The sequence below is a fragment of the Carassius carassius genome, chromosome 32 (genome assembly GCF_963082965.1).
Source record: "Carassius carassius chromosome 32, fCarCar2.1, whole genome shotgun sequence".
Classification (NCBI taxonomy): Eukaryota; Metazoa; Chordata; class Actinopteri; order Cypriniformes; family Cyprinidae; genus Carassius; species Carassius carassius.
Genome location: NC_081786.1, coordinates 21,888,456 through 21,915,714, shown reverse-complemented (window position 1 = coordinate 21,915,714; position 27,259 = coordinate 21,888,456). Strand labels below are relative to the sequence as shown.

The 27,259-nt window shown below is 36.8% G+C and overlaps 3 protein-coding genes and 2 long non-coding RNA genes across 5 annotated transcripts in view; 3 read left to right on the top strand and 2 right to left on the bottom strand.

Moving 5' to 3' along the window:
• LOC132112992 (uncharacterized) overlaps positions 1-5,806 on the top strand; it is a 190,407-nt gene extending 184,601 nt beyond the window's left edge. The window contains exon 2 of the long non-coding RNA XR_009425064.1: positions 5,197-5,806. This is a non-coding gene — a long non-coding RNA (uncharacterized LOC132112992). The remainder of the gene's footprint in view (positions 1-5,196) is intronic.
• Positions 1,207-4,082, top strand: cipca (CLOCK-interacting pacemaker a). Its single transcript, XM_059520770.1, has 4 exons — positions 1,207-1,367; positions 1,843-1,958; positions 2,181-2,350; positions 3,254-4,082. Exons 2-4 carry the CDS (start codon positions 1,913-1,915, stop codon positions 4,061-4,063), a joined length of 1,026 nt encoding a protein of 341 aa, XP_059376753.1. The 5' UTR covers positions 1,207-1,367; positions 1,843-1,912; the 3' UTR covers positions 4,064-4,082.
• A 624-nt stretch (positions 5,807-6,430) lies between the features above and the next one.
• LOC132113282 (uncharacterized) lies at positions 6,431-6,824 on the bottom strand. Its single transcript, XR_009425132.1, has 2 exons — positions 6,609-6,824; positions 6,431-6,521 (listed from the first exon to the last, which is right to left on the bottom strand). It is a non-coding gene; the product is annotated as an uncharacterized LOC132113282 (long non-coding RNA).
• A 515-nt stretch (positions 6,825-7,339) lies between these two features.
• Positions 7,340-21,583, bottom strand: LOC132113281 (palmitoyltransferase ZDHHC22-like). Its single transcript, XM_059521094.1, has 3 exons — positions 21,398-21,583; positions 8,091-8,648; positions 7,340-8,010 (listed from the first exon to the last, which is right to left on the bottom strand). Exons 2-3 carry the CDS (start codon positions 8,644-8,646, stop codon positions 7,724-7,726), a joined length of 843 nt encoding a protein of 280 aa, XP_059377077.1. The 5' UTR covers positions 8,647-8,648; positions 21,398-21,583; the 3' UTR covers positions 7,340-7,723.
• A 352-nt stretch (positions 21,584-21,935) lies between these two features.
• The window catches only part of tmem63c (transmembrane protein 63C), a 44,470-nt gene continuing 39,146 nt past the window's right edge, over positions 21,936-27,259 (top strand). The window contains exon 1 of the mRNA XM_059520765.1: positions 21,936-22,075. The gene's annotated coding sequence lies outside the window, so the exon portion shown is untranslated. The remainder of the gene's footprint in view (positions 22,076-27,259) is intronic.

The window sequence follows — 27,259 nt, the reverse complement described above, 5'->3', positions numbered from 1 at the left end:
GACAGACGTTCATCACGATACGAGTGAATGTCGGTGCTTTGTATTGATTTTTCAGTGAAAATGACTGAATTTTCCTCACTTTAGACTCAGGTCTATAAAGTGTTGGAATTAAACCAAAGAAGCGTTATTATCTATGCTGCTGGCCCTAAATATAAATACAATAGTTTTCACCAAAGGGCTATTTAATTCCCAATGTATAAAATGTTGTATTTTTTTGTTGTTATTAATATTATACAAATTTAAGAGTACCTTTCGTAATAGATTGACTATTGTTTGTTATTTCTGATTATTATTAAAAATTTTGTGAAACATTTGGCCTGTGTGATTTTGATCAAAGAATTGAATGGGTTTTTGTCTGATTTATGTCACATAGAAAACTTACTGAAGTTTCACTTTATTAATTGCATGATGACACAATTAACATAAATATTGAACATTACAGTTAACATAAATCTAATTTAAAATACGGTTTAAAATGTAGTTTAAACGTCAGTTTAATAATAGGCTACAGTATATTTGATTTCAGTAGTAAACTAAAGCATAGCTAAGTGTTTATTTCTTAAGGGGAATTGGAAAGTCTATAGATCCATGTCCTTCATATAGTCAAAATAACAGTAAGTAAACCCAATTAAACGTTTTTAGAATGATGTTTGTGTTTCTTAGGTTTTGTTCTTTTCGTGTATCCAGTGTTCACATTGATTTGATGTGTATATAAAGCAAAGATCTGAAGGATCAGTTTCCAAGTGAATTCAGGGCTATCTGCACACGTGATCGCCATTCAGGTTTTAAAGTTTACAGCACTTGTGGACATGGCAAATAAATGAATAAGATGGGGTTTAAATAATAATTTTAATATAATAATAATAATATATAGCCTATATTGAATTGTGACGCAAACTTGTTGCGTGTCATTGACGTTTGAATTGCGTAGAAAACAACAACAGTTTTGTTTGTTACGTTACTTTCCTTCTGTGGACTACATTTTTCATACATTTAAAATGATGGGATGGAGAGGATGACGCTGCAGCGCGTGCTAGATTCACTCCTGACGCTGCAGTGCAGATTTCACGCCACGCTTCAGAGTCACGTTTACAGTCGCACGGGTTCATCCCTGCCCCAATCAGAAGGCGCTATGCAAATTTAATACGGATCTTGCATAGTTAAGCAAGTGACGATTCGGCGGTTTCCCTGGTAACAGCCATTTAAGCCAGTCGAGAGGGCGGAGCCGTTTGTAAACTCACGTTGCTCCCTGGGCTATCTAGTTTGCACAACAACAGAAATATAAACTTAGTTTTCGCTCGTCAATCGACGTTTCAGACACAAGCCTTAACAAGAGAAGGATTTGAGAAGAAGAAGAATTGTTTTCGGTAAGTAAGGAAAAACGTGCGTTTAGTGCTGTAGTGTGTGTTTATGGGAGAGTCTCATGTTTGGCACCGTGTATCTGCAGCAGCGGGTTCAAGACTTCCAGACTCCGTTCAGTATGTGTGTATTAACTATTCAATACAAGATCTAAAACAAGCTGCCACTGTGACGGTCAAGCTGTATTTTAAGAGGTTTTTTTTGTTCTGAATGAGGACCCAGCAATTTTATTCGTGGACTTGTTTACTTGTTTTCATGGCACTCTCCGAGTATCTGCTTATGAGGCTGTTTATTTACTACGAGATACTTTGCATAGTAAATAGTAATATTTGCTAATTCATGAAGGTTTTTTTGGGGGGTGGGTTGATAAACCCTATATTTGGTCTATAAGTGAGTGTCCATAAATGTTATCATGTTACATTAGATAATCATTTAGGTTTTTGACTTTTCTTTATTTAACCCATGCCTCTGTCCTGCTCTCAGTCATTGCCTGGATCAGGGCTGAACCGATGGACTGAGATCCAACAAACAGGACCACCAGAGAAGATCCAACATGGGCAACAAACGGAAAGCCTCCAGTGAGATCGACAGAGATTCAGGTTTCACAGCCCTTGTTTTTTTTCCTGTGCAAGTATTATGGTTTTAAGCAAAATATGTTGACCGTATTTTTCTTTCTCAAATGTCGTGGTATTATTTTTACTAATCCCCCATTACCGATTATATTTATACAATATTGACTATAATTACTTTGTTATAGGTGAATAACGGCACATAATTAATGGGTTTTACCCTTACAATAATACAATATTTTCTCACTGTAGATGCAAGCTCTGGATATTTTAGTGCTTTGGACCAGACAGAATATGAAGACATTGGACCAAGCGGTACTGCATCACAAAGCATGCCGACAGCTCCTCAGGTGTCTTTCATTCCTGGCTCACATCCAGGTGTCTCTCCCATGATCATAATGAACAACCTTGTTCTCAAGCAGGTATGACACATTTCTGTAAGTCTCCTTGTCTCTTTCTGTTCCTTTTCTGGACAAGTTTTAGCTCATGACGCGTATTGGTTTGTTGCAGTTACGGTAGTGTTTTGGTATCAAAGTTATATTTACTAAATTTGTTGGTAGTTATTAAAGATATTTGATTTGTGCTTCTTGGATTGAACACTTTACATTGTTTTCTGATCGCCATCTTTGGCTCTCAAAATATCAGCTAACAATAAGCTGAATAAGATGTTCGTAAATGATTTAAAATGATCTACGTGTTTTTATGGACCTTACTCGAAGTAGACATAAAATGTGTTTCTAATATTATACGTATTAAATCTTAATTTTCATTAAATCAAAAACAGTGATTTATTCATAACAAAAAAGCATTTGAATGACCCTTTAAAGCAGGTTTTCCCTACCCTTTTAGTTGGAATATTGATATAAGAGTAGATATTTCACAACACGTTCCTTCACCGAACCTAATTTAATTATTGGTGTGAATAATGAAATGTTTCTATGATATGCAATAGGAGACAGGCTTTGCTCACGCTCTTTTTTTCTTTTGTGTGTACAGCTCTTTTACACACACAAGATGTGATATCATTGCGTTGCACATTTCATGCCTGCTGCTGCTTCTTATCAGAGCTAGCAAGCGAAAACATGCTTCAAAACTGAATGAGTCGATTACTATAAATAAAGTTTTATAAATATTGCAGCTGGGTCAATGACATAAGGGTGTCTGCAATGAAGAAAAGGAAAAACCAAGTCATGCAGAATATAAAAATATACTTGTGTGATTTTGAAAAATGTTTTATATATTTTCAAAAAGTTTCTGTTTTAAAAAGAGAACTAAAGAGTATGTGTCTGTTTGACAACAATGTTCATTGATAATTCTTGTTTCAGCGTAACTCCGTGGCCCCTGCATTAAAATCTAGGAGCTTAAATGCTTCCCTAGATGTGGGTCCTCAGTCCCAGCTGCTTTTCCTCCAGCCAGTCATGTCCGCTGGTGACCGTACCGACCAAAGCTCTGAAGAGCAGAAACATTCCAGAAAGCATGTTCCCATGCAAAACACCTTTCCAAAAATTTCCCCACATCTTGCACAAGGGTCTACAGTCGACGAGGGTCCCAGTGCGATCAATAAGAGGTCAAACCACAGTCATGCTGGAAGACATCAGCAACGGCGTTATGATGAAAAACCTTTCCACACTTCCTCTTTGAAACGGGATGTGTGTGAGACATTTAAAGATTACGATGTAGACCCCAGCATTGCTTCTTTAGGAGAAACTGGTCACACTGTTGAAGATGTGGCTGTGGAAAACTCCTCATCCAGGCTTTCTGACCTTCAGGAGCCCCACACCACCACTTCACCAATCTCACTTTGCACTGACTCCTTCCTCACTTCGGTCCCTCAAAAGAGTCCCAAAGCTTCAGTCACCCAGAGCAGTGATATGGAGAATATCCCAGAGGCCCTCTCTCCAAGCTCCAGCAAACGCGAACGCTTCTGTAACACCTATAACATTTTGAATCGGTCAGGCCTGCTAGGCATCACACTGCGCACGAAGGAACTTATTCGACAAAATAAACGTTCCCAGGCCCAGCTTCAGAGTCTGCAAGCTCAGACTGACCTCTTCTTAGAAGCCATATGTAGTGGAGATCCCAAAGTCTGGACGAGATTGCAGCTTATCCTCCAGAACTCTGGAAACAGCGAGTAGATAGACACCTGTGGACTCTGTAAGGGCTGCAGAGCGGGATATCACAGATGTGGGTTGTATGGTGTAGTAGCAGGTTCGGATTTGATTATTTCAGCTGTTGTATTCCGTGGTTTTCTGGAATAACCACCTTTTCTCCAACCGCCACTTTTCTAATCAGGCGCTTAGCAAATTTTCAGCATCTTGTCATAATATCAGTAGGAAACATGAAAGATTTGAGCCTTCTGTGAAGTCTAGTTATCACTCCAACTGTTATCTATCCAATGTAAGTCATCTTTATCCTTGTTTCAAAAGTATATAAAGACAGTATTTAGGTTACAGTTGCACCTTTTTCTAAATAAAGTGATACAGTGATTCAGAGTTTATTAGCAAACTCAATTTGAAAAGAACGCTATTAACCGTTTTGGTATTTCAATCTAATTGGTTACTATTTGGAAAGAAGGCCTTGGAAAACCAGAGCTGGAATGCAAAAATATTTCCGCTCCGAATCGAACAAAATGGAAAAGTTTTTTTCTAATCACTATAACTAAAAAATGTCTTTAACAAATGATAACGATATGAGTACTTATAAGTGCACAGTAATGATATATATTTTTTTTTATTCAGATGAAAATGTGAAATTCAGTATCATCCTTGTGAATATTTGACAATTTGTAAAAATGTGTTTATAATAATATTGTTTGTATGTGTTTAATGTGTTCTCAAATGTGACCCTGGACCACAAAACCTTTAAGTCATAAGGGTAAATTTTTCAATTGAGATTTATACATCATGAAAGCTGAATAAATGCACTTTCCATTGATGTATGGTCCGTTAGGATCAGACAATATTTAACCGAGATACAACTATTTGAAAATTTGGAATCTGCAAAACAAAAAATTAATAATAATAATGAAAAAATAGCCTTTGAAGTTGTCCCAATGAAGTTCTTAGCAATGCATATTACTAATCAAAATTTAAGTTTTAATGTATTTACAGTAGGAAATTTACAAAATATCTTCATGGAACATGATCTTTACTTAATATACTAATGATTTTTGGCTTTTGGCATAAAATAATAATAATTAGACCCATACAATGTATTGGCTATTGCTACAAATATACCCCAGCGACTTTAGACTGGTTTTGTGGTCCAGGGTCACAATGCATCTCCAAGTAAATATTCTTGTTGTTATCTATGAGAAAGACCAATGGACGTTAAGAGTAAGGGTATTAATAACCATTTGTGCTGGTCAGAATGTATTTGAAGAAGCACTTCAGATGTGGTTGTTATTTGTAATGCCTTGTTGTATTATTAAGTGAGTGTACATTCATAATTGAGGTTGTGATTGTCAGTAGGTTTGGATGTGAATGAGCCAAATTGGCAATGTACATTTTATTTTATTTTTCTGTTGCAATCTGTCATACTGCTTGCATACAGATGGTTTATTGTGTTTGAAAAGCACGTACTAATAAGCTTTGATGACAGAGGTCAGCAGGTTTAGTGAAGTAATGAATGCACTGAATGAATGTGATAGCATTTGTTTTTATATCGTCGTTTTCTGTATTGCATTTGTATTTGCTTTCCAAAATTATAAACATATTGTGTTGCTTTATCAGAACCCGATCCTAAATGAGACATTTTTGCTGTATAAATCTATGCAATAGTCTTGTTTGGTTTTAGCCAAGTGCAGTTTTGTATTCTGTAGGTGTCATTTGACTTTTTATGTGCCTTCAAAAATAAAGGCATTTAAAATATATATTAAAGCTGTGCCCTGATTATTAGTTATTTTAAGTTTGAACAATTTGTTCAATAAATCATAAATTAACACGTTTTAAGATTAAAGTTGATTGGTTAACGTCATTTTATATAACCATATTGGTGGTAACCTAATCAGTTACAAATAAATCAATCACAGAAAAATATCATCATTGCATGCCATATTTTTCATGCATCAAATACAGAAACATAATATTCATCCACAACAATATAAGACTAAAAAGATGGTAGAAAATGATTATATGAAAATATAATCTAAGTTGAGATAGCAGAATAAACTCCAGCTTCTGAACAACTAACCTGCATTTAATCCAAGACATCTGATCCAGTCAAGATGGACGTGAAGGATATTTTGATAAGATATGAACCTCATTTCAACTGCAGCCAAAGGATGTTGAGGGCCAAGTTTCAAAATATCAAACAGGACTGAGAGCAGAGCAATTGTAAGCGTGCACTTATAAAAATTAAAATGCTGACATGAAACTTCATAATGGATTGCTGTTTTATAAGAGGGTTTCAGTTACAGAACAGTGACCCTCCATTATTACTAATTACTTTGTCCATGTTGGACAGATCGCAAAGAAAGAAATGAGCACAAATTTACTGCTTGGTTTAATCGTGCTGTAAATCAACATGTTTTAGTTAATCTGTCCTCTATGGGAAATACAATTTAATTCTTTCTGCAGGCCTTAACCACATCAACTCTGGGGACCCACCCGTGGGTCCAATATTGCATATGCCTAATTCTCAAAAAATCAAAATAACAGCTGAAGTGGTTAATGACAAAACCACACAATATCTGCCATTAACTGTAAGTAACAGGAAATTATCCTGCAATCAAGTATAATAACTGTTTTTATAACTAATAAAGTAATAAGTAATTAGAATTGATTATAATATTTAAATAAATTTGTCACGATCAATAACTTTTTAGTGATATTAAATATCACACATTTTTAGAAAAATGATGTTATTAAGTACAAACGTATGTGCTTTTCAGAAATTGAAAATGTAAATCTGGTCCTGTTGAAGTTAACTGAAATTAATTTTAATTGAGGAAGCAAACAGGATGAATTTACATTTCAGAAACATGAATATAGAATAGTAGTGGGATTAAAATAATTGGAATTCAAAGAAGTTCATATGTTTAAATAGAAATGCTAAGTATGTGAAGACTAAGGCTGCTTTTATTTGATCAAAAATACTGTAAAAACAGTAATATTAGGATAATATTAAAATTTTAAATAACTTTTTCATATGATCAATGTTCTGCTGATATATTTCTGTGTAAACCATATGGATGATGTATATAAAGTTCAAATGAACAGCAATTATTTAAAGTAGAAATGCATTCTTGTTGAATAAAAGAATTAATTTCATTCAAGTTTTAAGCCTTTAAGTTTTTTTTCTTCTTTTTCAGTTTTAGTATTTATGCATTGCCTGTGGTTTTTTTTAATTGCAAGTAAATTTCTATTTAAGTTACAATTGAACTTTCTGTGGTGTGTGGCCATTTCAATTCAATTTTATTCAATTCAATTCAAACTAAATGTCACCCATATTTTAGCAGGCCACTTGTGTTGTGTAATAGTGTGCTGATTACTTAGTGTGCGTTGTTTTGTAAATGCACATCCAACCTTTAATCCCGGCCTCCTTCTCTGATGTTACCGCTGCTAATCACTGCTGGCCTGAACTAGGGCTGAAATTGAGTTTCAACACAGTGCTGATAGACATAGATATGGGTGTTACAACCTCTTTGTGACATAACGCTCTCCTAATTTGCGCAGCGTTGACAGAAATCCACTGAAAAGGTAGATCATTTGCACTGAAGCCCTTCTCACATTTAATAACTGGTCGACATGGGTCAAATCATGATGAACACACTGATATGGCAAATTCTTGGCCTTTCAGTCATGTTTGTGATCATGGTAGACCTGCCAGTTCCCAGGTACGGTCTCAACAGTCTGAACTGGCAGGAAAAGGCCTAGAGCCCAACGGGAACCGAAAACATCAGTCAGGTTGGCACGCCAGGTCCCATGACTCTCTGACAGCTGCCCTTTCTGCAACTCGCACCAGGTCTGCCCTCGGGCTACTAGTAGAAGCTGCTGACAGCAGAAACCGGCGCTAACCAGTCCGATACCCAGCCAGACGTACAGCATTATAACCAGAAAGAACTGGAGACCTGAAATAAAACCTGAGGGGAGAAAAGAAAAAAATGTTCTTCTCAAGGATATTTGAACTAGGAAAGCCTCAAGCAGACAAAATGAAACCTACCTAGGAAGAAGTAACCTGTCGAGAGCGGTAGGAGCGTGAGGAACGTCAGTGGGTTCTCAAAGGAAACGGAGTATTCCATGGTAAGATACGCCACCCCGATTACCAACGAATACAGACAACAGCAGGACGTATAGATGCTGAACATAATAAAGTAGCGCATGTTCCTATTCCCAATACAGTTTCCTGTGAAAAAGCAGTGGTGATCCCGTTTTAGAATCACTTTCTTACACACTTTACAGAAGTGGCGTCCATTCAGGAGGTAGTGGGCGTCAATTCGGTCCGGGCAGTCGGGGGAACAGACTGGAATTGCTGTCTCGTTGGCACTCTCAGATGGGTACCATATAGTCATCGTGTAATTACCCAATGCGTTCCCCATGAGGAAGAGAAAGACAGCGATGTGGACCAGCATGGTGAGATTTAGCGCCAAATCTGGACTTCGGAAAACAGTGGGCATGAAGAGGAGGAGGTGGAGGATGAATGTGACCACGGTTGCAGTATAGAAGTATGCAGGTGCAATCGTGTTGAGTAGTCTGAGTTTTACCATCCTGAACAACATGCCTGTGTTAGATTAATAAAAGAATCTCTTAATTGAGAAAATTCATTCAGCTGAAGATGATAAAATCATACATTTCATGATGGCCTTTAAAGCAATTCATCCCTATGAAAATGAACTCTAATATCATGAAAGAAAGTTATATGTTACTGACATGCTGTAAACTTAACTTTATACTTTTTAAATTTTTAATTTGGCTGTCAATAAAGATTTCTTCTCGGCCAAAAAGTATCAAGTAAGTTCAAACAAAATAAATTGGAAAGATGGCTTCCTTGGTGGAAATTTGGTTGGTAAATAAATACGGCAAGGTGTGAAATTTGTGTTCCAGTAAATCTGAACCAAACGAAATTTCAGATATAAGGTTTAGTGTATTTCATACGTTTCCCCAAAACTCTTCCATTGGTCGGTAAAACAGATAGCCCCGCCCCCAACTCACGCCATTGGTTCAGTCTATGTTATTCTATAGTCTTTGGTAGGACTAAACAAAAAATAAGCAATTGGAAGCCACAGTGTTTACACTTTATATTCAGGAATAAATTAGATGTGTCTCTTAAACGTCTCCGCACATTAAACTGTGACTGGATAAAGTATTTTTAACAGAAAAATTCATAAATAAATGCATGCATCATCTTGTATACAACATATCACCAAGAAACGGATAGCTATTACCCTAAATAGCTCAGATATCAGATTATTATACAGACACCTTACACAGAACAGAATCAACATCCTTTAGGATTCAAATATATCCTATACACCAGTGCTTAATTTGTAAATTGCGAGGTCCCGGAACAAACCGGGGTAACAGATCCGGCATGTGATCGCAGGAGAGAGAGGTAACGGAACACTCGTGCAATCACATTGGTGGACCAGTTTAAGTGATTTTAAGAGCGTGTACCAGTTGCATTTAGTCTGTAAGGTCATGAATAACATGGACATTCCATGTGATTTTAAAATAACAATTTCCAGGACTAAAAACCTTTGAAAAAGTTGTGGAATTTTATTTTTCAAATCTCTGTGTAACAGAGTTATATTAAATCAGGTCCTAAATCAAGTTTATAATGATGGAAATTCCTGCATTTATTCAACATAGCTTAGGTTTGAATAACAAAATAAATCAACACAAACTATTACATTAAATCAGTCATTCGAAACCAGCCTTCGAATTCATGAACTCTTTCGGAGTGCGCTTCTCATCAGCGCATCTCGTCTGTAGGCTACTAAAACGACCTGCTGCACGCTGCGATACAAGACTCACTCGCATTTCGATCGGGACAGCTGACAGAACTGTCACTTGACTAATCAGGTAATTGTTGCATTGTCACAAAAATGTATAATTTGCACACATTGCACACAGTATTTTAAGACAATTGGTATTCGCGTGCTCCACAGGCTGTATTACATGCACCCTCACAGCCGCCTCGCGAGTATAATGTACAAGTTATTTTTCGTACTTTGTTGAGTTTAACCCTTGTGGATTGTTCAAATTCACTACCCTTTCGAGTTGTTCAGGATGAAAACATCCACTCAATTAAACTGCTGTAAAAATGTATCAGATTCATTTTTTTTTGCATAAATCTGTTAATCAACCTCAGTCCTGATCAAAACTACCAAATGTTTTTAAAAAAATCCAAGATTTTAACTCTTTAATTGGCAATTTCATAAATGATGTCACTGATTTGGGGGAAAAAAACACACAAAATGACTTACTTTCAATATAAAAGTAATTGTGGCTGGATTTTTTTTTTAACTTTTTATAACAGTCTTGGGCATGTCAAAGTTTAGTAGCAACATTGGCTTTGATGCATTTTTAGTTTTTGTGCAACATTAGATTTAATTTTTTTCTCCCTAATTAGTTGTTGGTGGCTGTTTTTGCCCCATTGACTTCCATTATAACGACATTTTTTGATTGCAAAGCCATGACACCATGTAATTATGCATTCTTGATTGTTTGTGGTTTTCCCTTTTGGGAAGAGGTAACATTTGTTAATTTTACAGTTGATCACTAAGTGGGACCATTGACCCTTTAGATAGGCCTGTGCAAAAAAAGGCTTAGTTTCTGGCTTGTATATGGAGTATAACAGCAAATTATAGTGTTTGTGTGTGTGTGAGATTCTTGATTGTTGGTGGTTTTACCTGTTGGGAAGAGGTAACATTTGTTATTTTTACAGTTGATCACTAGGTGGGACCATTAACCCTTTAGATAGGCCTGTGCAAAAAAGCTTAGTTTCTGACTTGTATATGAAGCTATATGGAGTATAACAGCATATTATATTGAGTGTGTATGTGTGTGTGTGAGAGAAAGAGAGAGAGAGTGTGTGTGAGAGAGACCTTTGCGCACTTACCTTAATGTATTTCAGAAAATCACAATGTACACCTCAGCTCTTAGAACTACATGGAGTAAACAAAAGTGTATTTATGCACCTGCTGCCTTTTAATGGTGGTGAAAGTATTCGGTTGTTAAGTGATGACGTAAGAAGCGCTGTTTCCGGGTCCAGGCCTCAACTCGCTTCACTTGAGAATATGACCTCAGCAGCCGTTTATGAGCACTGTTTATTCATATTGATAATTAAAGTTAAATGCTTTCAAACTTACGATATGCACTACAGTCTCCGTGCTCACAGCGTCCCAAACACAAATAATTTTTAGATATTTTTTTTATATTTATATTTTCATTGTCTGGCTATCTGGTACTTCGGTATGGAGTTAAAGGTTAATATTATAACTTTTTCGCTAGTATTCTATCACATTGTGAGTTTATATTAGCACCTTTTGTTGTTTTCTCGTGGTAACTGATAGAGCGTTTGGACACGGAAGCGCTGCTACGTGACGTCAGACTTAACAAGCGAATAGACTAAACAAAAGCAAAGTACGTGGATTTAAACACTTTCATGCCATCGTGCTGGATATTTAATGGTGAGAAGAGCAGCAAGCAACACGAGAAAGGGCTTGACTTGTACCAAAGTTTTAGAAATGATTATGTAGCGTGACCCCTCCAGCGAGCTGCAGCTTATTTGAAGTTGGTATTGCATTTTGGTTCATAATACATAATGTATATAAATTTGATGCGAAGTAGATTTTTTTACAGGATTTTAAGGTTTTAAACTGGCTTTACCATCAAGAAAAGAGGAGCATTTAACTTATAGGCCATCTGTACTTTTCACCATCAAAAGGAAGCAGGTGCATAAACACACTTCTTTTTTTATTGTTTACTCCATGTAGTTCTGAGAGCATGAGGTGCATATTTAGATTTTTTCAAATACTGTACATCAAGGTAAGTGCACAAAGGTCTCTCTCACACCCTCTCTTTCTCTCTCTCTCTCTATCTCACACACACACACACACACACTATAATTTGCTATTATACTCCATATAACTCCATACAAGCCAGAAACTATGCCTTTTTTTGCACAGGCCTATCTAAAGGGTTAATGGTCCCACCTAGTGATCAACTGTAAAAAATAACAAATGTTACCTCTTCCCAACAGGAAAAACCACCAACAATCAAGAATCTCACACACACACAAACACTATAATTTGCTGTTATACTCCATATAACTCCATATACAAGCCAGAAACCAAGCCTTTTTTTTTGCACAGGCCTATTTAAAGGGTTAATGGTCCCACCTAGTGATCAACTGTAAAAATACATTTTTTTACCTCTTCCCAAAAGTGAAAACCACAAACAATCAAGAATGCATGATTATATGGTGTCATGGCTCTGCAATCAAAAAATGTCGTTATAATGGAAGTCAATGGGGCAAAAACAGCCACCAACAGCAAATTAGGGAGAAAAAATTTAAATCTAATGCTGCACAAAAACTAACAATGCATCAAAACCAATCTTGTTACTTATCTTTGACAAAACCAATCTTGTTACTTATCTTTGACATGCCCAAGACTGTGATAAAAGGTAAAAAAAAAATCCAGTCCACAATCACTTTTTATATTGAAAATATGTAATTTTGTGTGTTTTTTTCCCAAATCAGTGACATCATTTATGAACTTGGTAATTAAAAAGTTAAAATCTTGGAATTTTTTTTTTAAATTTGGTAGTTTTGATCAGGACTGAGGTTGATTAATAGATTTATGCAAAAAAATTGAAAAAAATATTTATCTGATACATTTTTACAGCAGTTTAATTTAGTGGATGTTTTCATCCACGAACATCCCGAAAAGGGTAGTGAATTTGCCCACAGTGTACCGTTGAGTTTTTGAAAAATTTCAAAGCATTTTCCCAAAATATGGGTCAAAATAAGATTTGTCACCAAAAATCATTCCATTAGCTCAAACACAGAGAAAGTTGTGGCCAAAATAAGACTCAACTTTACCCCCTAGTGGACGAAAACGTCCCCAACAACGCATAAGGATTAAGCAACCAAATACAAACAATATGATGTCTGATGGGTTTTGACAAATAAAACAGTTTCATGGCACACTCTGCTAAAATACAGGGGGGAAAAGAAAGAAAAGGCGGAAAAATCAATAATTAAACAACATTGCGTCGTCAGTGTCGGTGTTGTATCAGACACGTGCAATTAACAAGGTCTTTGGCCGGCGAATGAGGAGATCTGAGTTTTGTCAAGTCAAGTCAAGTCAAGTCACCTTTATTTATATAGCGCTTTAAACAAAATACATTGCGTCAAAGCAACTGAACAACATTCATTAGGAAAACAGTGTGTCAATAATGCAAAATGATAGTTAAAGGCAGTTCATCATTGAATTCAGTGATGTCATCTCTGTTTAGTTAAATAGTGTCTGTGCATTTATTTGCAATCAAGTTAACGATATCGCTGTAGATGAAGTGACCCCAACTAAGCAAGCCAGAGGCGACAGCGGCAAGGAACCGAAACTCCATCGGTGACAGAATGGAGAAACAAACCTTGGGAGAAACCAGGCTCAGTTGGGGGGCCAGTTCTCCTCTGACCAGACGAAACCAGTAGTTCAATTCCAGGCTGCAGCAAAGTCAGATTGTGCAGAAGAATCATCTGTTTCCTGTGGTCTTGTCCTGGTGGTCCTCTGAGACAAGGTCTTTACAGGGGATCTGTATCTGGGGCTCTAGTTGTCCTGGTCTCGGCTGTCTTTCAGGGCAGTAGAGGTCCTTTCTAGGTGCTGATCCACCATCTGGTCTGGATACGTACTGGAGCCGGGTGACTGCAGTGACCCTCTGATCTGGATACAGACTGGATCTGGTGGCTACGGTGACCTCGGAATAAGAGAGAAACAGACAAATATTAGCGTAGATGCCATTCTTCTAATGATGTAGCAAGTACATAGGGTGTTATGGGAAGTGTTTCCGGTTCCGGTTAACCTAATGAATGCAGCCTAAAAATCCTTTAACGGATTTGGATATTAAAAGCATATTAGTATGTTATGTGTAAGACAGGTTAAAGAGATGGGTCTTTAATCTAGATTTAAACTGCAAGAGTGTGTCTGCCTCCCAAACAATGTTAGGTAGGTTATTCCAGAGTTTAGGCGCCAAATAGGAAAAGGATCTGCCGCCCGCAGTTGATTTTGATATTCTAGGTATTATCAAATTGCCTGAGTTTTGAGAACGTCACGGACGTAGAGGATTATAATGTAAAAGGAGCTCATTCAAATACTGAGGTGTACTTATAAGTAATAAGCAATATTTTAAAATCTATACGATGTTTGATAGGGAGCCAGTGCAGTGTTGACAGGACCGGGCTAATATGGTCATACTTCCTGGTTCTAGTAAGAACTCTTGCTGCTGCATTTTAGACTAGCTGTAGTTTGTTTACTAAGCATGCAGAACAACCACCCAATAAAGCATTACAATAATCTAACCTTGAGGTCATAAATGCATGGATTAACATTTCTGCATTTGACATTGAGAGCATAGGCCGTAATTTAGATATATTTTTGAGATGGAAAAATGAAGAAAAAATGTGGCTTTCTAAGGAAAGATTGTGATCAAATAGCACACCTAGGTTCCTAACTGATGACGAAAAATAGACAGAGCAACCATCAAGTCTTAGACAGTGGTCTAGGTTATTACAAGCAGAGTTTTTAGGTCCTATAATTAACACCTCTGTTTTTTCGGAATTTAGCCGTAAGAAATTACTCGTCATCCAGTTTTTTTATATCGACTATGCATTCCATTAGTTTTTCTAATTGGTGTGTTTCACCGGGCCACGAAGAAATATAGAGCTGAGTAGTGTTGTCACGGTACCAAAATTTCAGTATTCGGTACCGATACCAGTGAAAATCCACGGTTCTCGGTACCAATTTCGGTACCAAAGCAAAACACAAAAATATGCTAATTAAAAAAAAAAAAAAAAACTTTTTAGCACTAAAAATACAAACCAATGCCATTCTTTATACTTATTTACAATTGTGTTTAAGGTTTTTCTACAAGTTATATAATTATGAAAAACAGTAAACAAGTTTCACCCAAATTTAATTTGTCTTTTAATTTATGAAATTTAAACACATTTTATTTTTGGTAAATAAAGGGGATTTGCTATTAAAATTAAAACATGGAAGAAATATTGTGATTAATTTCTTTAAAAAATAAAGTTTTATAATTTTTTTCAACAGTAGTAGCAGTATCACATACATTTTACTAAATAATAGTAATATTTCTAGCACAATGCCTTTTATGTAAAAATTTACTTTTAGGCCTAATGAATGCATATTTGTCATTTTAACTGAACTTAAGACTGGTGGTGATGCTTAAGATATTTTTGGTCATTGAGGGTTACTGTAAAAAAAAAAAGTAATAGATCATATTAATTATTATTAAAAGATAATACTACTACTAATTCTACTATCATACTAATGTATATACAATGCACTATGAATTGATGAGCTGATGGGTTCATGAATATTAATCACGTTGTCTGCGTTCGGTCAAACTGATTTGCTGAAATCAAAACAGGGACGGTACTATTCAGCGCCAGCCAATGAAATTGGCATTTGCGCATTAGCTCCGCCCACTACCGGAGAAACCGGTATGTCTTCTGCTTGTTAGAAAATGAATATGAATAATTCTAAATGAACTCCATTATTTTGACTGGAGAAGACAACAAAGAATAGTTTACATATAGCGTGTCGATTCAGCGTGGTAAGACTATCGCTCTCTCTCTCTTTGCCTGTGTGAGAAACAGCGCTATCAGCAGTGTTGGGAAGGTTACTTTGGAAATGTAATAGGTTACAGATTACAAGTTACCCTGTTTAAAATGTAATAGTAGTGTAACTTTTTCAATTACTTTATTAAAGTAATGTAACTAATTACTTTTGAGTACTTTTTGATTACTTTTCTAAATTTGTGAAAAATAAAGAATAATAAATAAAAGCATATACATCAACTTAAATACAGTTATCTAATAAGCATGTGACGTATTCTGTGTAATAAACTCCTGAAACATTGGTGTTTTTTTGAAACTGCTGTCTCTCTATATGATGATAGTTTTCTCAAAATAAGTAAAATGCACATGAAGTGACACAGAGCAGTTCTAGAAATTATGTTTATGTGCTCGTGTACTCCTATATTGAGGCGGCAGAGGTTGAAAACACTGTGAGTTTCAGTAGGCCTATGTGTAGTAAATGAAACCATGTCTTTGCCATTAATTTACAGGAGGGGCGGACTGGAAAATTCAAACTCATACAAACAAATTCATGGACAAAACTATTTTTTCTATGGACCTGACATAAAAAAAGGTTTAAATCTTTATTTGGGGACATGCAAAATAATTAAAAGTTCTCTCCTGAACTGCACCTTCACTTCCATTTTTCTCTTCAGTCTCTTTATTTTGCCCTGTTATCCATCTCTCTCGTGACTTTAATACTCAAGATTGAACAAAACTATACTTTACAATACAATACTCTACAATACTACAATATCTTTATAGAAAAATCCTAATACTGTACACGAGTCATGTTTTTTTCCTTACAAAAAAATTACCATGCTTTTATTAGCCTATATAAAAGTTAAATAACCTTTTTTTTTTTTTTTTTTTTGCAAATGGAGTTGTATTTATTTTTAAATAAATACATTTGTAAAATAATTTTACATTTTTGGTTATCACAGTTAAACAATAGTAACCATTTTCTCTGGATTTATAGTTAAATATTAAAATGTTAATTTTCGTAAGGGTTGTGTTGTTGTCTGTCGTAGCTCCTCCTAAACCTATAAAAAAATAGGAATTTCTTTTCAGCTAAATTACTACTGTAACATTACAACAGATAATAATGATGTCCTTTATATAGTATTTTGAGTGATGACTGATGAGCAACGTGCTGCTGCTTGATTAAATAAATAAAAAAACAGACAAAAAAGCATCTTTACAGATGAAACTGACCTGAAACCCTGAACAGTAGTTCTGCTTCTCTGCTCCAGCAGTCCACTCTATTCTCTCTCTCTCTCTCTCTCCTCTCTCTCTCTCTCTCTCTCTCTCTCTCTCTCTCTCTCTCTCTCTCTCTCTCTCGCATTGATTACTCGGAGTCTGATCCAAACCGTTTGGCGGAGGCGCGGAGAGCGCGCGAGTCATGACTAACACTTCATGACTTATTAGAGATTTAATTATCAAATGGCGGATTCGCAAATGTTCGCTTTAGTACATTCGGCAGGCAATTATACAATAATGATATTAAATAGTGGGGCAAAATCGGCTGCCAGGCCACCGGGAATTGTCCCGGTTCTCCCGGTGTCCAGTCCGCGCCTGATTTCCACAGACACGCAGAATGTGCAAGTCATATATTACATTTTTGGGGCTTTATATTCACAGACACTAGTGGATGTCATGCTTTGATTCAAGTGTACTGACCTACTTTTGATTTAGTCATCCAAAATGTGGCATATTCCGTCCGCGTTAGGCATTCCGTTTTTATGACTGGATTCTACGAACCAGACTGTGTTTCCGCATCCCGGAAATTATTAGGGCGGTATGTCTCAGAATAGTCAGTGCAATCTGGGAAAGAAATCAGTTAAATCTGCATGTGGATGTGTGTAAATATTCAAATGTAATCCCCTTTGTAATCGTAAAAAATTTCATAAGTAACTGTAATTTAATTACTAGTTTTTTCTTAGTAACTGTAACTAATTACAGTTACAATAATTTTGTAATTAAATTACGTAACGCCGTTACATGTAACTAGTTACTCCCCAACACTGGCTATCAGTAAAGCGACGGTGAGTCGTGCGCCTTCACACAGAGTTTACAGAGCATCAAATACAGGTGCGCTGTGCGTCCATTGAGATGAACTGAAAAGTTCAGATCGCTTGATGGAGAGAGAACTCTGAAGCTCAGATGCTGAAATTAATGCAAGCGTCATGCGCTTCAGTCTATGTAGTAAACAAACCCGCACGTCTCTGTCATTCATTCATTCACACAGAGACGCGCAGAACACAGATTCATATTTCAAACAACTTTTGCAGCTTAACATTTACAGATAGCTACTGGTCCATATGGAGATTTGATTTGATTAATTTATGCTATCTGACAAATTCTGTGACTGTCCATATTAAAATGTAAGTTTCATTTTCATTACTGGATTTTGAGATTCCGTCCTTTTTCTGCTTCGCGGAAATCATAGCGCTGAACCGGGTTTGAACGGGACCTCGGTACTACCGGTACTTAAAGAAACCTGGTACCGTCACATTTATATTTTTTTAGTACCGACTTGGTACCAAAGTACCGGGTCTTTTGACAACACTAGAGCTGAGTATCATCAGCATAACAGTGAAAGCTAACACCATGTTCCCTGATGATATCTCCCAAGGGTAACATATAAAGCGTGAAGAGTAGCGGCCCTAGTACTGAGCCTTGAGGTACTCCATACTGCACTTGTGATCGATATGATACATCTTCATTCACTGCTACGAACTGATGGCGGTCATATAAGTACGATTTAAACCATGCTAATGCACTTCCATTAATGCCAACAAAGTGTTCAAGTCTATGCAAAAGAATGTTGTGGTCAATTGTGTCAAACGCAGCACTAAGATCCAATAAAACTAATAGAGAGATACACCCACGATCAGATGATAAGAGCAGATCATTTGTAACTCTAAGGAAAGCAGTCTCAGTACTATGATGACTGGAAATCCTCACATATACCATTTTTCTCTAAGAAGGAATATAATTGTGAGGATACCACCTTTTCTAGTATCTTGGACAGAAAAGGGAGATTCGAGATTGGTCTATAATTAACTAGTTCTTTGGGGTCAAGTTGTGTTTTTTTGATGAGAGGCTTAATAACAGCCAGTTTGAAGGTTTTGGGAACATATCCTAATGACAATGAGGAATTAATAATAGTCAGAAGAGGATCTATGACTTCTGGAAGCACCTCTTTTAGAAGCTTAGATGGTATAGGGTCTAACATACATGTTGTTGGTTTAGATGATTTAACAAGTTTATACAATTCTTCCTCTCCTATAGTAGAGAATGAGTTGAACTGTTCCTCAGGGGATCTATAGTGCACTGTCTGATGCGATACTGTAGCTGATGGCTGAATGGTTGCAATTTTGCTGAGAATTAACTGACCTCTGTGACGGGAGGCAGCTAGCAGACGGTCGGTTTAGCCAGTCTGTCTGCTTTCTGACCTGGGCCCCAGTTAGTCAAGTATAAACTCTAAGACTATTTGCCATATTTCTAGAGAGAAGAGTGGCGCCACCCCAGGAGGGATGAAGACCATCTCTTTTCAACAGGTCAGGTCTGCCCCAAAAGCTTGTCCAATTGTCTATGAAACCTATGTTATTCTGTGGGCACCACTTAGACATCCAGCCATTGAGTGATGACAATCTGCTATGCATCTCATCACCACGGTAAGCAGGGAGGAGACCAGAGCATATTACAGTGTCTGACATCGTGTTCGCAAGTTCACACACCTCTTTAATGTTATTTTTAGTGATCTCCGACTGGCGAAGTCGAACATCATTAGCGCCGGCATAAATAACAATCTTACTGTATTTACGTTTAACATTGGCCAGCACTTTTAAATTTGCCAAGATGTCAGGCGCTCTGGCTCCCGGTAAACATTTGACTATGGTGGCTGGTGTCTCTATATTCACGTTCCGTACAATAGAATCACCAATAACTACAGCACTTTCATCAGGTTTCTCAGTGGGTGCATCACTGAGTGGGGAGAACCTGTGTAATGTTTTGATTGGAACAGAAGAGCGGTGTTTTGACCCACGACTACGCTGCCTCACCGTCACCCAGTTGCCCTGCTGCTGGGGCTCTGTTTCCGGAACCGAACAATGTACATGAATCGCTGAGCTAGACGCATCCAAAGCCATATCTAGAGCCCTAACATTCTTACTATCCTCAATTAAAGTTTGGATGCGTGTCTCTAATTCTGAAATCTTCTCTGTCAGCCTAACTATTTCCCTGCATTTATCACATGTGAATCCCTCATCTGCGACAGAGATAGATAAACTGTACATGTTGCAAGAGGTGCAAATAACAATAGCAGGAGAAGCCATTACTCACCGTGCTTGATGAAATATTCTTACTGCGGTTGTTTGATGAACTTGTGAAAAACTGGAGCGAGAGAGAGGAGAGCAGAAAAGAAAACAGCGATAGGTTCGAATGAAAACGCTAATGACAAGCTAACGAGTGCTTACGCTTTGCAGGTGTAATGCACTCACGGATATAAAATAAAAGTGAACGATCAAAGTTAATCTGATAAGATTGATCAATAATATCAGAAATATGGTGTGAAATAAGTTATATTTTATCACTTTAAAAAACAGAGAGTGATAGTAAGATAAAGATTCTAGAGAAAAAATAAAATAAAAACAGCTACACGGAGCTACGATTAGCTACAGAAGGCCAACAGGAAGTAGAGAAAACACTGTCCAACAGTGACACGTATCAAAAAAGAGAGTGTTGGGGTGAATAACTCCAGTGAGTTATTATTATTGTATATATATTATTATTATTGTATATATATTATTTTCAGTTTTTTTTTTTTTTTTTGCTGTTTAATACACTTGGCCAAAATCTCATGATACAAACGATAAAGCGCTCATGCACAGGATATTTAAAACGTAAAAAAGTATATTGGCTAGATGGCAAAAAACCTACTTCTCCAGCCTTCAACCACACACAAACAATAGCCTTTACAGACATAGTGTCTGAGTAAAGAAAATCATGTCGCAAACAGTTATTTGTTTACCCTTTACCATTACTTTGCAAAAAGCGGCGATCTGTCTCCTCCAGGCTGTGCGCGCGCGTCCATCTGAGTGAAGGCGCGTGAAGTGACGACGAGGTTTCGCAAGAGCTTGAGGAACCCATGGCATTATAAAGTTTTACTGACAAGATATTTTAAATACTTATCATTGGCTAAATATTTGTAAAAACCCTCTGATTTAAAATAATAATAACGTATTATAGAGATATGAATTTTGGATAATTTTTCACGGCACAGATCTGGCTATTCTCTGTCTGCCATAATGAAACGCAGCCCCTGGAGGAGGGGATCCGCCAAAATAAGGTGCCGGATCAGATTTCGGAGGTGACCGATCCGGATCCGGCTTGTTCCGGCACAAATTAAGCCCTGCTATACACCATGTGTTTATTAGCTAGAATGCATTGTTTTCAGACAATAGAGTGAGAAAAGATGTGATGAACCGTGTGGAAGCATTAACTAAATAGGTATAGCCTATCCTATACGAACGTATATATTACGGTTCGTGATAAACAGATTAAGGAACAACAAGGCCTGAAGCATTTTATCTGTTAGAAAGAGAAGCTTGATGATGATTTTGAGGGTTATTGGTTATTACCTGACGGAGGCTAGACCAGAGCCGCTTGATCCGCTCAGGAGCGCATCCCTCGCTCACGCTGCTGGGAAATTAGCCTATAATTCATTCAGAAAAAGCTAATCAGTTATAATTTGGTAATACTGAGCGCATCTGTTCGCAGTGTGTCTCAGTAGCTTAGTTTAGCACCGCCTGTTGGTGTGGATACAGCATCCAGCTCCAGTGGAAAAACTGTCAAACCTATTTAGCTACACTCGTTATATGGATATGTTTAAGTGTTTATTCATTAGTCTGTATTACTATGTGAGTTAAATCGATATTTTATATATCTATGCCGCTGAATAACACTGTGTCCTACACACATTGTGCACTTACAATGTTCACCGACAGATGGCAGTGCAAATCAACGCTTATTTTAAGCAGATAGGTTCATTTAATTATTTATGCAGCGTTTGATACATTTTAAAACCATGCCTTAAGACTTAAAATTAGCATTTTAAGACGTGACTCGTGCCAAAAAGCAAGTGTCTGCGATTCGCAGAACCACAAAGTCAAAACTTTTTCGTTTTCCTGTTTGTTGAAGGCGTGTCTCTTTCCACACGGTCCCTGGGCGGACGGGCGCTCCCCGCGTGCGCGCGCTGGTGCTGATGCAGACAGACAGAAGCATCCTACCGGACAAACACCGTAGGACGTGTGGGAAAGGTAAGCAGCACTATTGTTATATTCGCCTCGCTTCTAAATGAACTATTCTCAATTATATCCTACAAGAAAGGATCCAACAAACGAGTCGATGATTCATTCCGAACTTCAACGGCTTTTAAAAGTGGGCGTTTTGATCTAACAGTTACAGACATTGCGTTTAAAACGCTACTGCTGCAGAGACCTGGGCTATGCTCGGGTGCCACACACAGAGGAGGGGTGATACTTAAATAATTGAACTGCTTGAGGTGTCTATGGGCATACTGATGGCATTATAATGGTTTTGCTTTGGCTTGTTTGTTTACCGTCTCATGTACAACATCTCCAGGAGCCCCGCAGTTGTATTGTGCCAGGAGAGTGCGCGCGGTGAGCATTTATTATTTTGAGATGCTTATATTGTCTTTTTAAAGTTCTGGCTGCTGTGCTGCTGCTGATAATGGCTGTATTAGTCCTCGCATGCTCACAGCTGGGAGTATAATGTCTGGATAATGTATTGAATGGGGATCAAGTCAAAGCTGCGCGTTACAAATCAGAGGATGTGGGCGGATAGATTCTCCACGCTGTTGCAAAGAAGCTGTGATGATGCTCAAGCAGATAATCATAATAACTTTAACGAGGAGAAATGTAGTCTTCTAATCATCCCTTTGAGAATTAAACATTACTTCAACAGGTAGAGGGGGAAACTCACAAACCTGCCAGGGACATGTGCTGGTTATATCAACACAAAATAAAATAGTCTAAGCCTATCTTCATTGTTTCATAACAATAAAGTACATTCCCCATTAAAATGATCAGAATGCTATATAATTTAACTACATTTTTTTTTATTTGTATATAATAGTCTAAGTGCAGAGATGTCATTAATATTATATAATGGCTATTAAACATAATGCTTTTACTTAAATATTTCATTAGAGGTCATTGTGATTGTGAAAGTGATTTATTAGATTTAGACATTATGGTAGTATATTGTTGCGTACCTCCTTTAATTTATATGACTATGACTAAAAAAGGATGCAGTAACAAAAACACTGCATTATAGTCATGAAAATCTAATGAGAGTAATCCCTGTGATTAAAAGGAATTTGTTTAAAAAAAAAAAAAAAAAAAGCCTACTTTAATAAAATTGTCCAATTACAATGGACCATCCAAAGGTTTGGGGAGGAGATGTGCTTTATTATTATGAAAGTGATGTTATTTCTAAAAATAGTCTTCATTTACTACAGCATTTATTTATTTGTTTGTTATTATGGATTTTTTAAATTGACATTTTGCTCATTTCAACTCCAACTGTGCAACTGTAAAGAATTCATGGATGAATAATAACATATTTGTAACATTGTGTTTTCAAGAGGTTTTCAGTACCCAGCATGCTTTGCGTGAGCCTAAAGGGCATGAATAAAAGTAGACTGTTAAGGGTTATTCTATGTGTTTTTGACTGATATGAGCAGGGGAATTGTGTGACTGCTTAATGTTCCATTATGCCACCATTTAGAAAGGATTCAGTTGTTGTTTTTAGGATTTTTAGAGTTTGCTACTGTGGTGAAGAGTGAGGTTTGTGCTCAGTTCAGAGAAAACTAATGTGAACTTACATTGGCTTTTCTTAGTAAAACAAGGTCTCCTCTGCCTTGTACCACCCACCTGCATCCTTAGCTACAATATCTGCTAATCTAACAGGACAACGCAGTATAGTCCTGCTATTCACCAGCAAAACAAAGATAATACATTTGGCCTTCTGCTAATGAAACAGCAGGTTGTTGCTGGTTAAGCCAGTCAGCTAATGTGATTTTTCTGCTTTATTCCATGTGCTAACCAGGTGTGACACAGCAGTCTTCTTCAGTGCAAAGATCAGATCTTTTATCAGATAGTATTGATTAACTTTAAAATAGCAAACCACCTTATCACCAGTTATACTTCTTTATACTCTGACAAGCTAAAATAAGATTTTAAGCCTCTGTGGCATTTGCAACACATGCCATGATTTCAGAAAGAAGTCATCTTTAAATCAGTGGTTCCCCCTCCGAGCGATAAAAACCTGACATTTGCGTTCTTCCTCAATGGCCAGTGTCCATCTGACTGTTAAGGATAAGACACCGTTATGGCACCAGTCACTAGTCAGATTTTCCATCTGCTTTCCATTTAAATGGAGCATGTTTGAATGATATTCAGTGATGCATGATTACCAAACTGACTGTATAAAGCAATTAATAGTAGTCGAAATGTCACTGCACTTGTGACAGAAAGTTGGTTGAAGCTCATAATTGGATCATGAATAAATCATCAGAATGAACACCTGCTCTTGGCTGATGTCTCTTTCGGCTCCCATTCCTTACTATTCTCAATAAAGAAGAAATATTAGTGGCACCTTGCTGGAAATGATTTTTGCTTTGCCAGTTGCATCAGAGGGGTGAAAACTTTTGGCTTTTATATAACGTTAACGCATTGTGAATCTCTCAAGCTCTCCTCTCTGTGTTTCTTTTTTATGTTTGTTTGTTTGGTTTCTACTTGATCAACAAATACTTTATATATGTGTGTGTTCATATATCTGTGTGTGTGTGTGTGTGTTCATGTTAATATAATATTTAATTAAACCAAGTCCATTAAAGTCTTATCATGTGAATGTTTTTCAACATTACATTTTTTTACATTTCAATACAATTGCTATAATACAGTAAAAAAAAGGCATATTTAAAAGCTTATATTCTTTGTAAACAGTGTAGATAGCATGTTAGTTGCAAACAAAGAGATGCACCTTTAATTTAATCAGGTGCTCACTAAAACATCTCAGTTATAGATCAAGTTAATTTCTTTTCAGACATGACTGAAAGTTGTGTTGTCCAAGATGTGTTTTACAAGTGGATCAGTTCTTAAAAGGATAGTTTATCAAGTCATTTTTATTCATCTTGATGTCTTTCCAAACCCGTATGACTCTTAATATATATATCTTTTATATGTTATAATAATATTATGAGAATTTAGAAAATAATTTGGTACAGTGGCAGAACATGAAATAAAGCACCAATAATGTCACCAAAAAAAAAATTACATGCAGCTTGAGGAAAGTTTTTCTAAGTGCCAAAAACAACCCAATATTTAGGTGGCAGAAATGCACCATTCTTATTCTTTTTATGCCATTTTATTATGGTGGTCGTGTTAAATGCATTAGTATCTCTATTCCATGAGCTTTAGATGAAACGTAGAGCAAACTGTAATAGCAATCTATAAAACATCATAAACTATAACATTCCAAAAAGACAACAATAAGCTTGGTAAAATCTATGATGTGTTTATAAATTAGTAAATGCATTTACTACCATGATTAAGCATTGTACTAATGGTTTAAACAGCATGACACTATTCAAGTTTTTTTCAATTCAAGTTTATTTGTATAGTGCTTTTTACAATACAAATCATTGCGGAGCAACTTTACAGAAAATGTAGTTTCTACAATATTTAGTAGTAGCTTTTAAGTGGTCACTCTCAGTTTATGTGAATATGATAGGAATTTTTTTTTAAATGAATGCAAGTTGTAGTCAACCAGACAATGAACACTATTTACAGCAATAATTATGTAATTGCATAGTAAGTAGCAATATTTGTTAGTTCTGTTTGTTGTTTCAAGGTTAGGATCATCTGGGGTCCTCTGAGGTTCAGCATCATCTCTTCTCAGGTGTTCAGGATCCAGACTGGAGCTTGTGTAAATCCTAGTTACATCCCATGGCAAAACATAGAAACAAATAGAGACATAATTAGCATAGCTGCTTTTCTCCTTTAGTGGACTTTGCTATCCTAGGAACTACCAAAAGTCCAGAGTTTTGTGACCTTAGGGAGCGTGATGGATTGTAACCTGGTATAAAGCTAGTTAGGTACGCAGGAGCTAAACCATTTAGGGCCTTATAGGAAAGTAATGAGAATTTGTAACTGATACGGAAATGAATAGGTAGCCAGTGCAGAGACTGTAAAATTGGGGTAATATATTTTCTTGACCTGGTAAGGACTCTAGCTGCTGCATTTTGGACGACCTGTAGCTTGTTTATTGAAGAAGCAGGACAACCACCTAGAAGTGCATCACAATAGTCCAGTCTAGAGGTCATGAATGCATGAACTAGCTTTTCTGCATCAGAAACAGATAACATGTTTCGTAGCTTGGCAATGTTTCTAAGATGGAAGAATGCTGTTTTTGTAACATGGGAAATATGATTTTCAAAAGACAAGTTGCTGTCTAATATAACACCCAGATTTTTGACTGAAGAGGAAGTAACAGTACATCCATCTAGTTGCAAACTGTAGTCTACACGATTCTGTATCTCTGTCTTATCCGAATTGAATAGGAGAAAATTATTGTTCATCCAATCTACTGTACCATCTTCAATTCTGGACTTCATTCCACATCGATGACAAATATGAATCATAAGTATGTTTACCTTATTAATTCAATGTGAGGTAAGAGGCAGAGATGAGTGGAAGTTCACAAATGAATACCTCTTTGAAAACAGCTGTTAGGAACCATGCTAAAACCATTCATTTAGCCAGCAGGTGTGACTACATCACGAGAGGCTTTAAACAACCTTATTTTAGTTCATAATGTGCTTTCCCAGAGTTTGTAGACATGCTGCTTAGTCATTTGCCGATCCTGCTGCTTTCTCTCCAGTGGTTCGGTGATAAAAAGCTTGTAATACATTGCTGAGAACACACAACAAATAATCCTCAGTAAAATGTGTATTTGGCATCACAACGCAGCACAGACATGAATATTTGATGGTGCACATGGCTGAGATTGAAATTTGATACATCCTTCTGCAGTACACCAAGAGCCACAGATGCTGGAGCGTGAGCTATAGAGAGTTTGCAAAGGTAATGTTTGGATATGGGTAGATGGAGCTGTTTATCTTCCGTAGATTCCCTTTTGCATCATGACATCCAAGAGCTGGCATGTAGACAGTTTCTGGTCTTGTTTTTAAGTTCTTTATCATCATCTGCTTGATTTGTTGTTTAAGGACCACATACGGGTTTGTTTCTAAAATTATCTGTGGTGCAATATTGTCTCGTTCATACACCCACACAAATACAAAAAAAGATTGAGGCTGGCACCTGAGGCCTTGACACAGTGTGTGTGTGTGTGTGTGTGTGTGTGTGTGTGTGTGTGTGTGTGTGTGTGTGTGTGTGTGTGTGTGTGTGTGTGTGTGT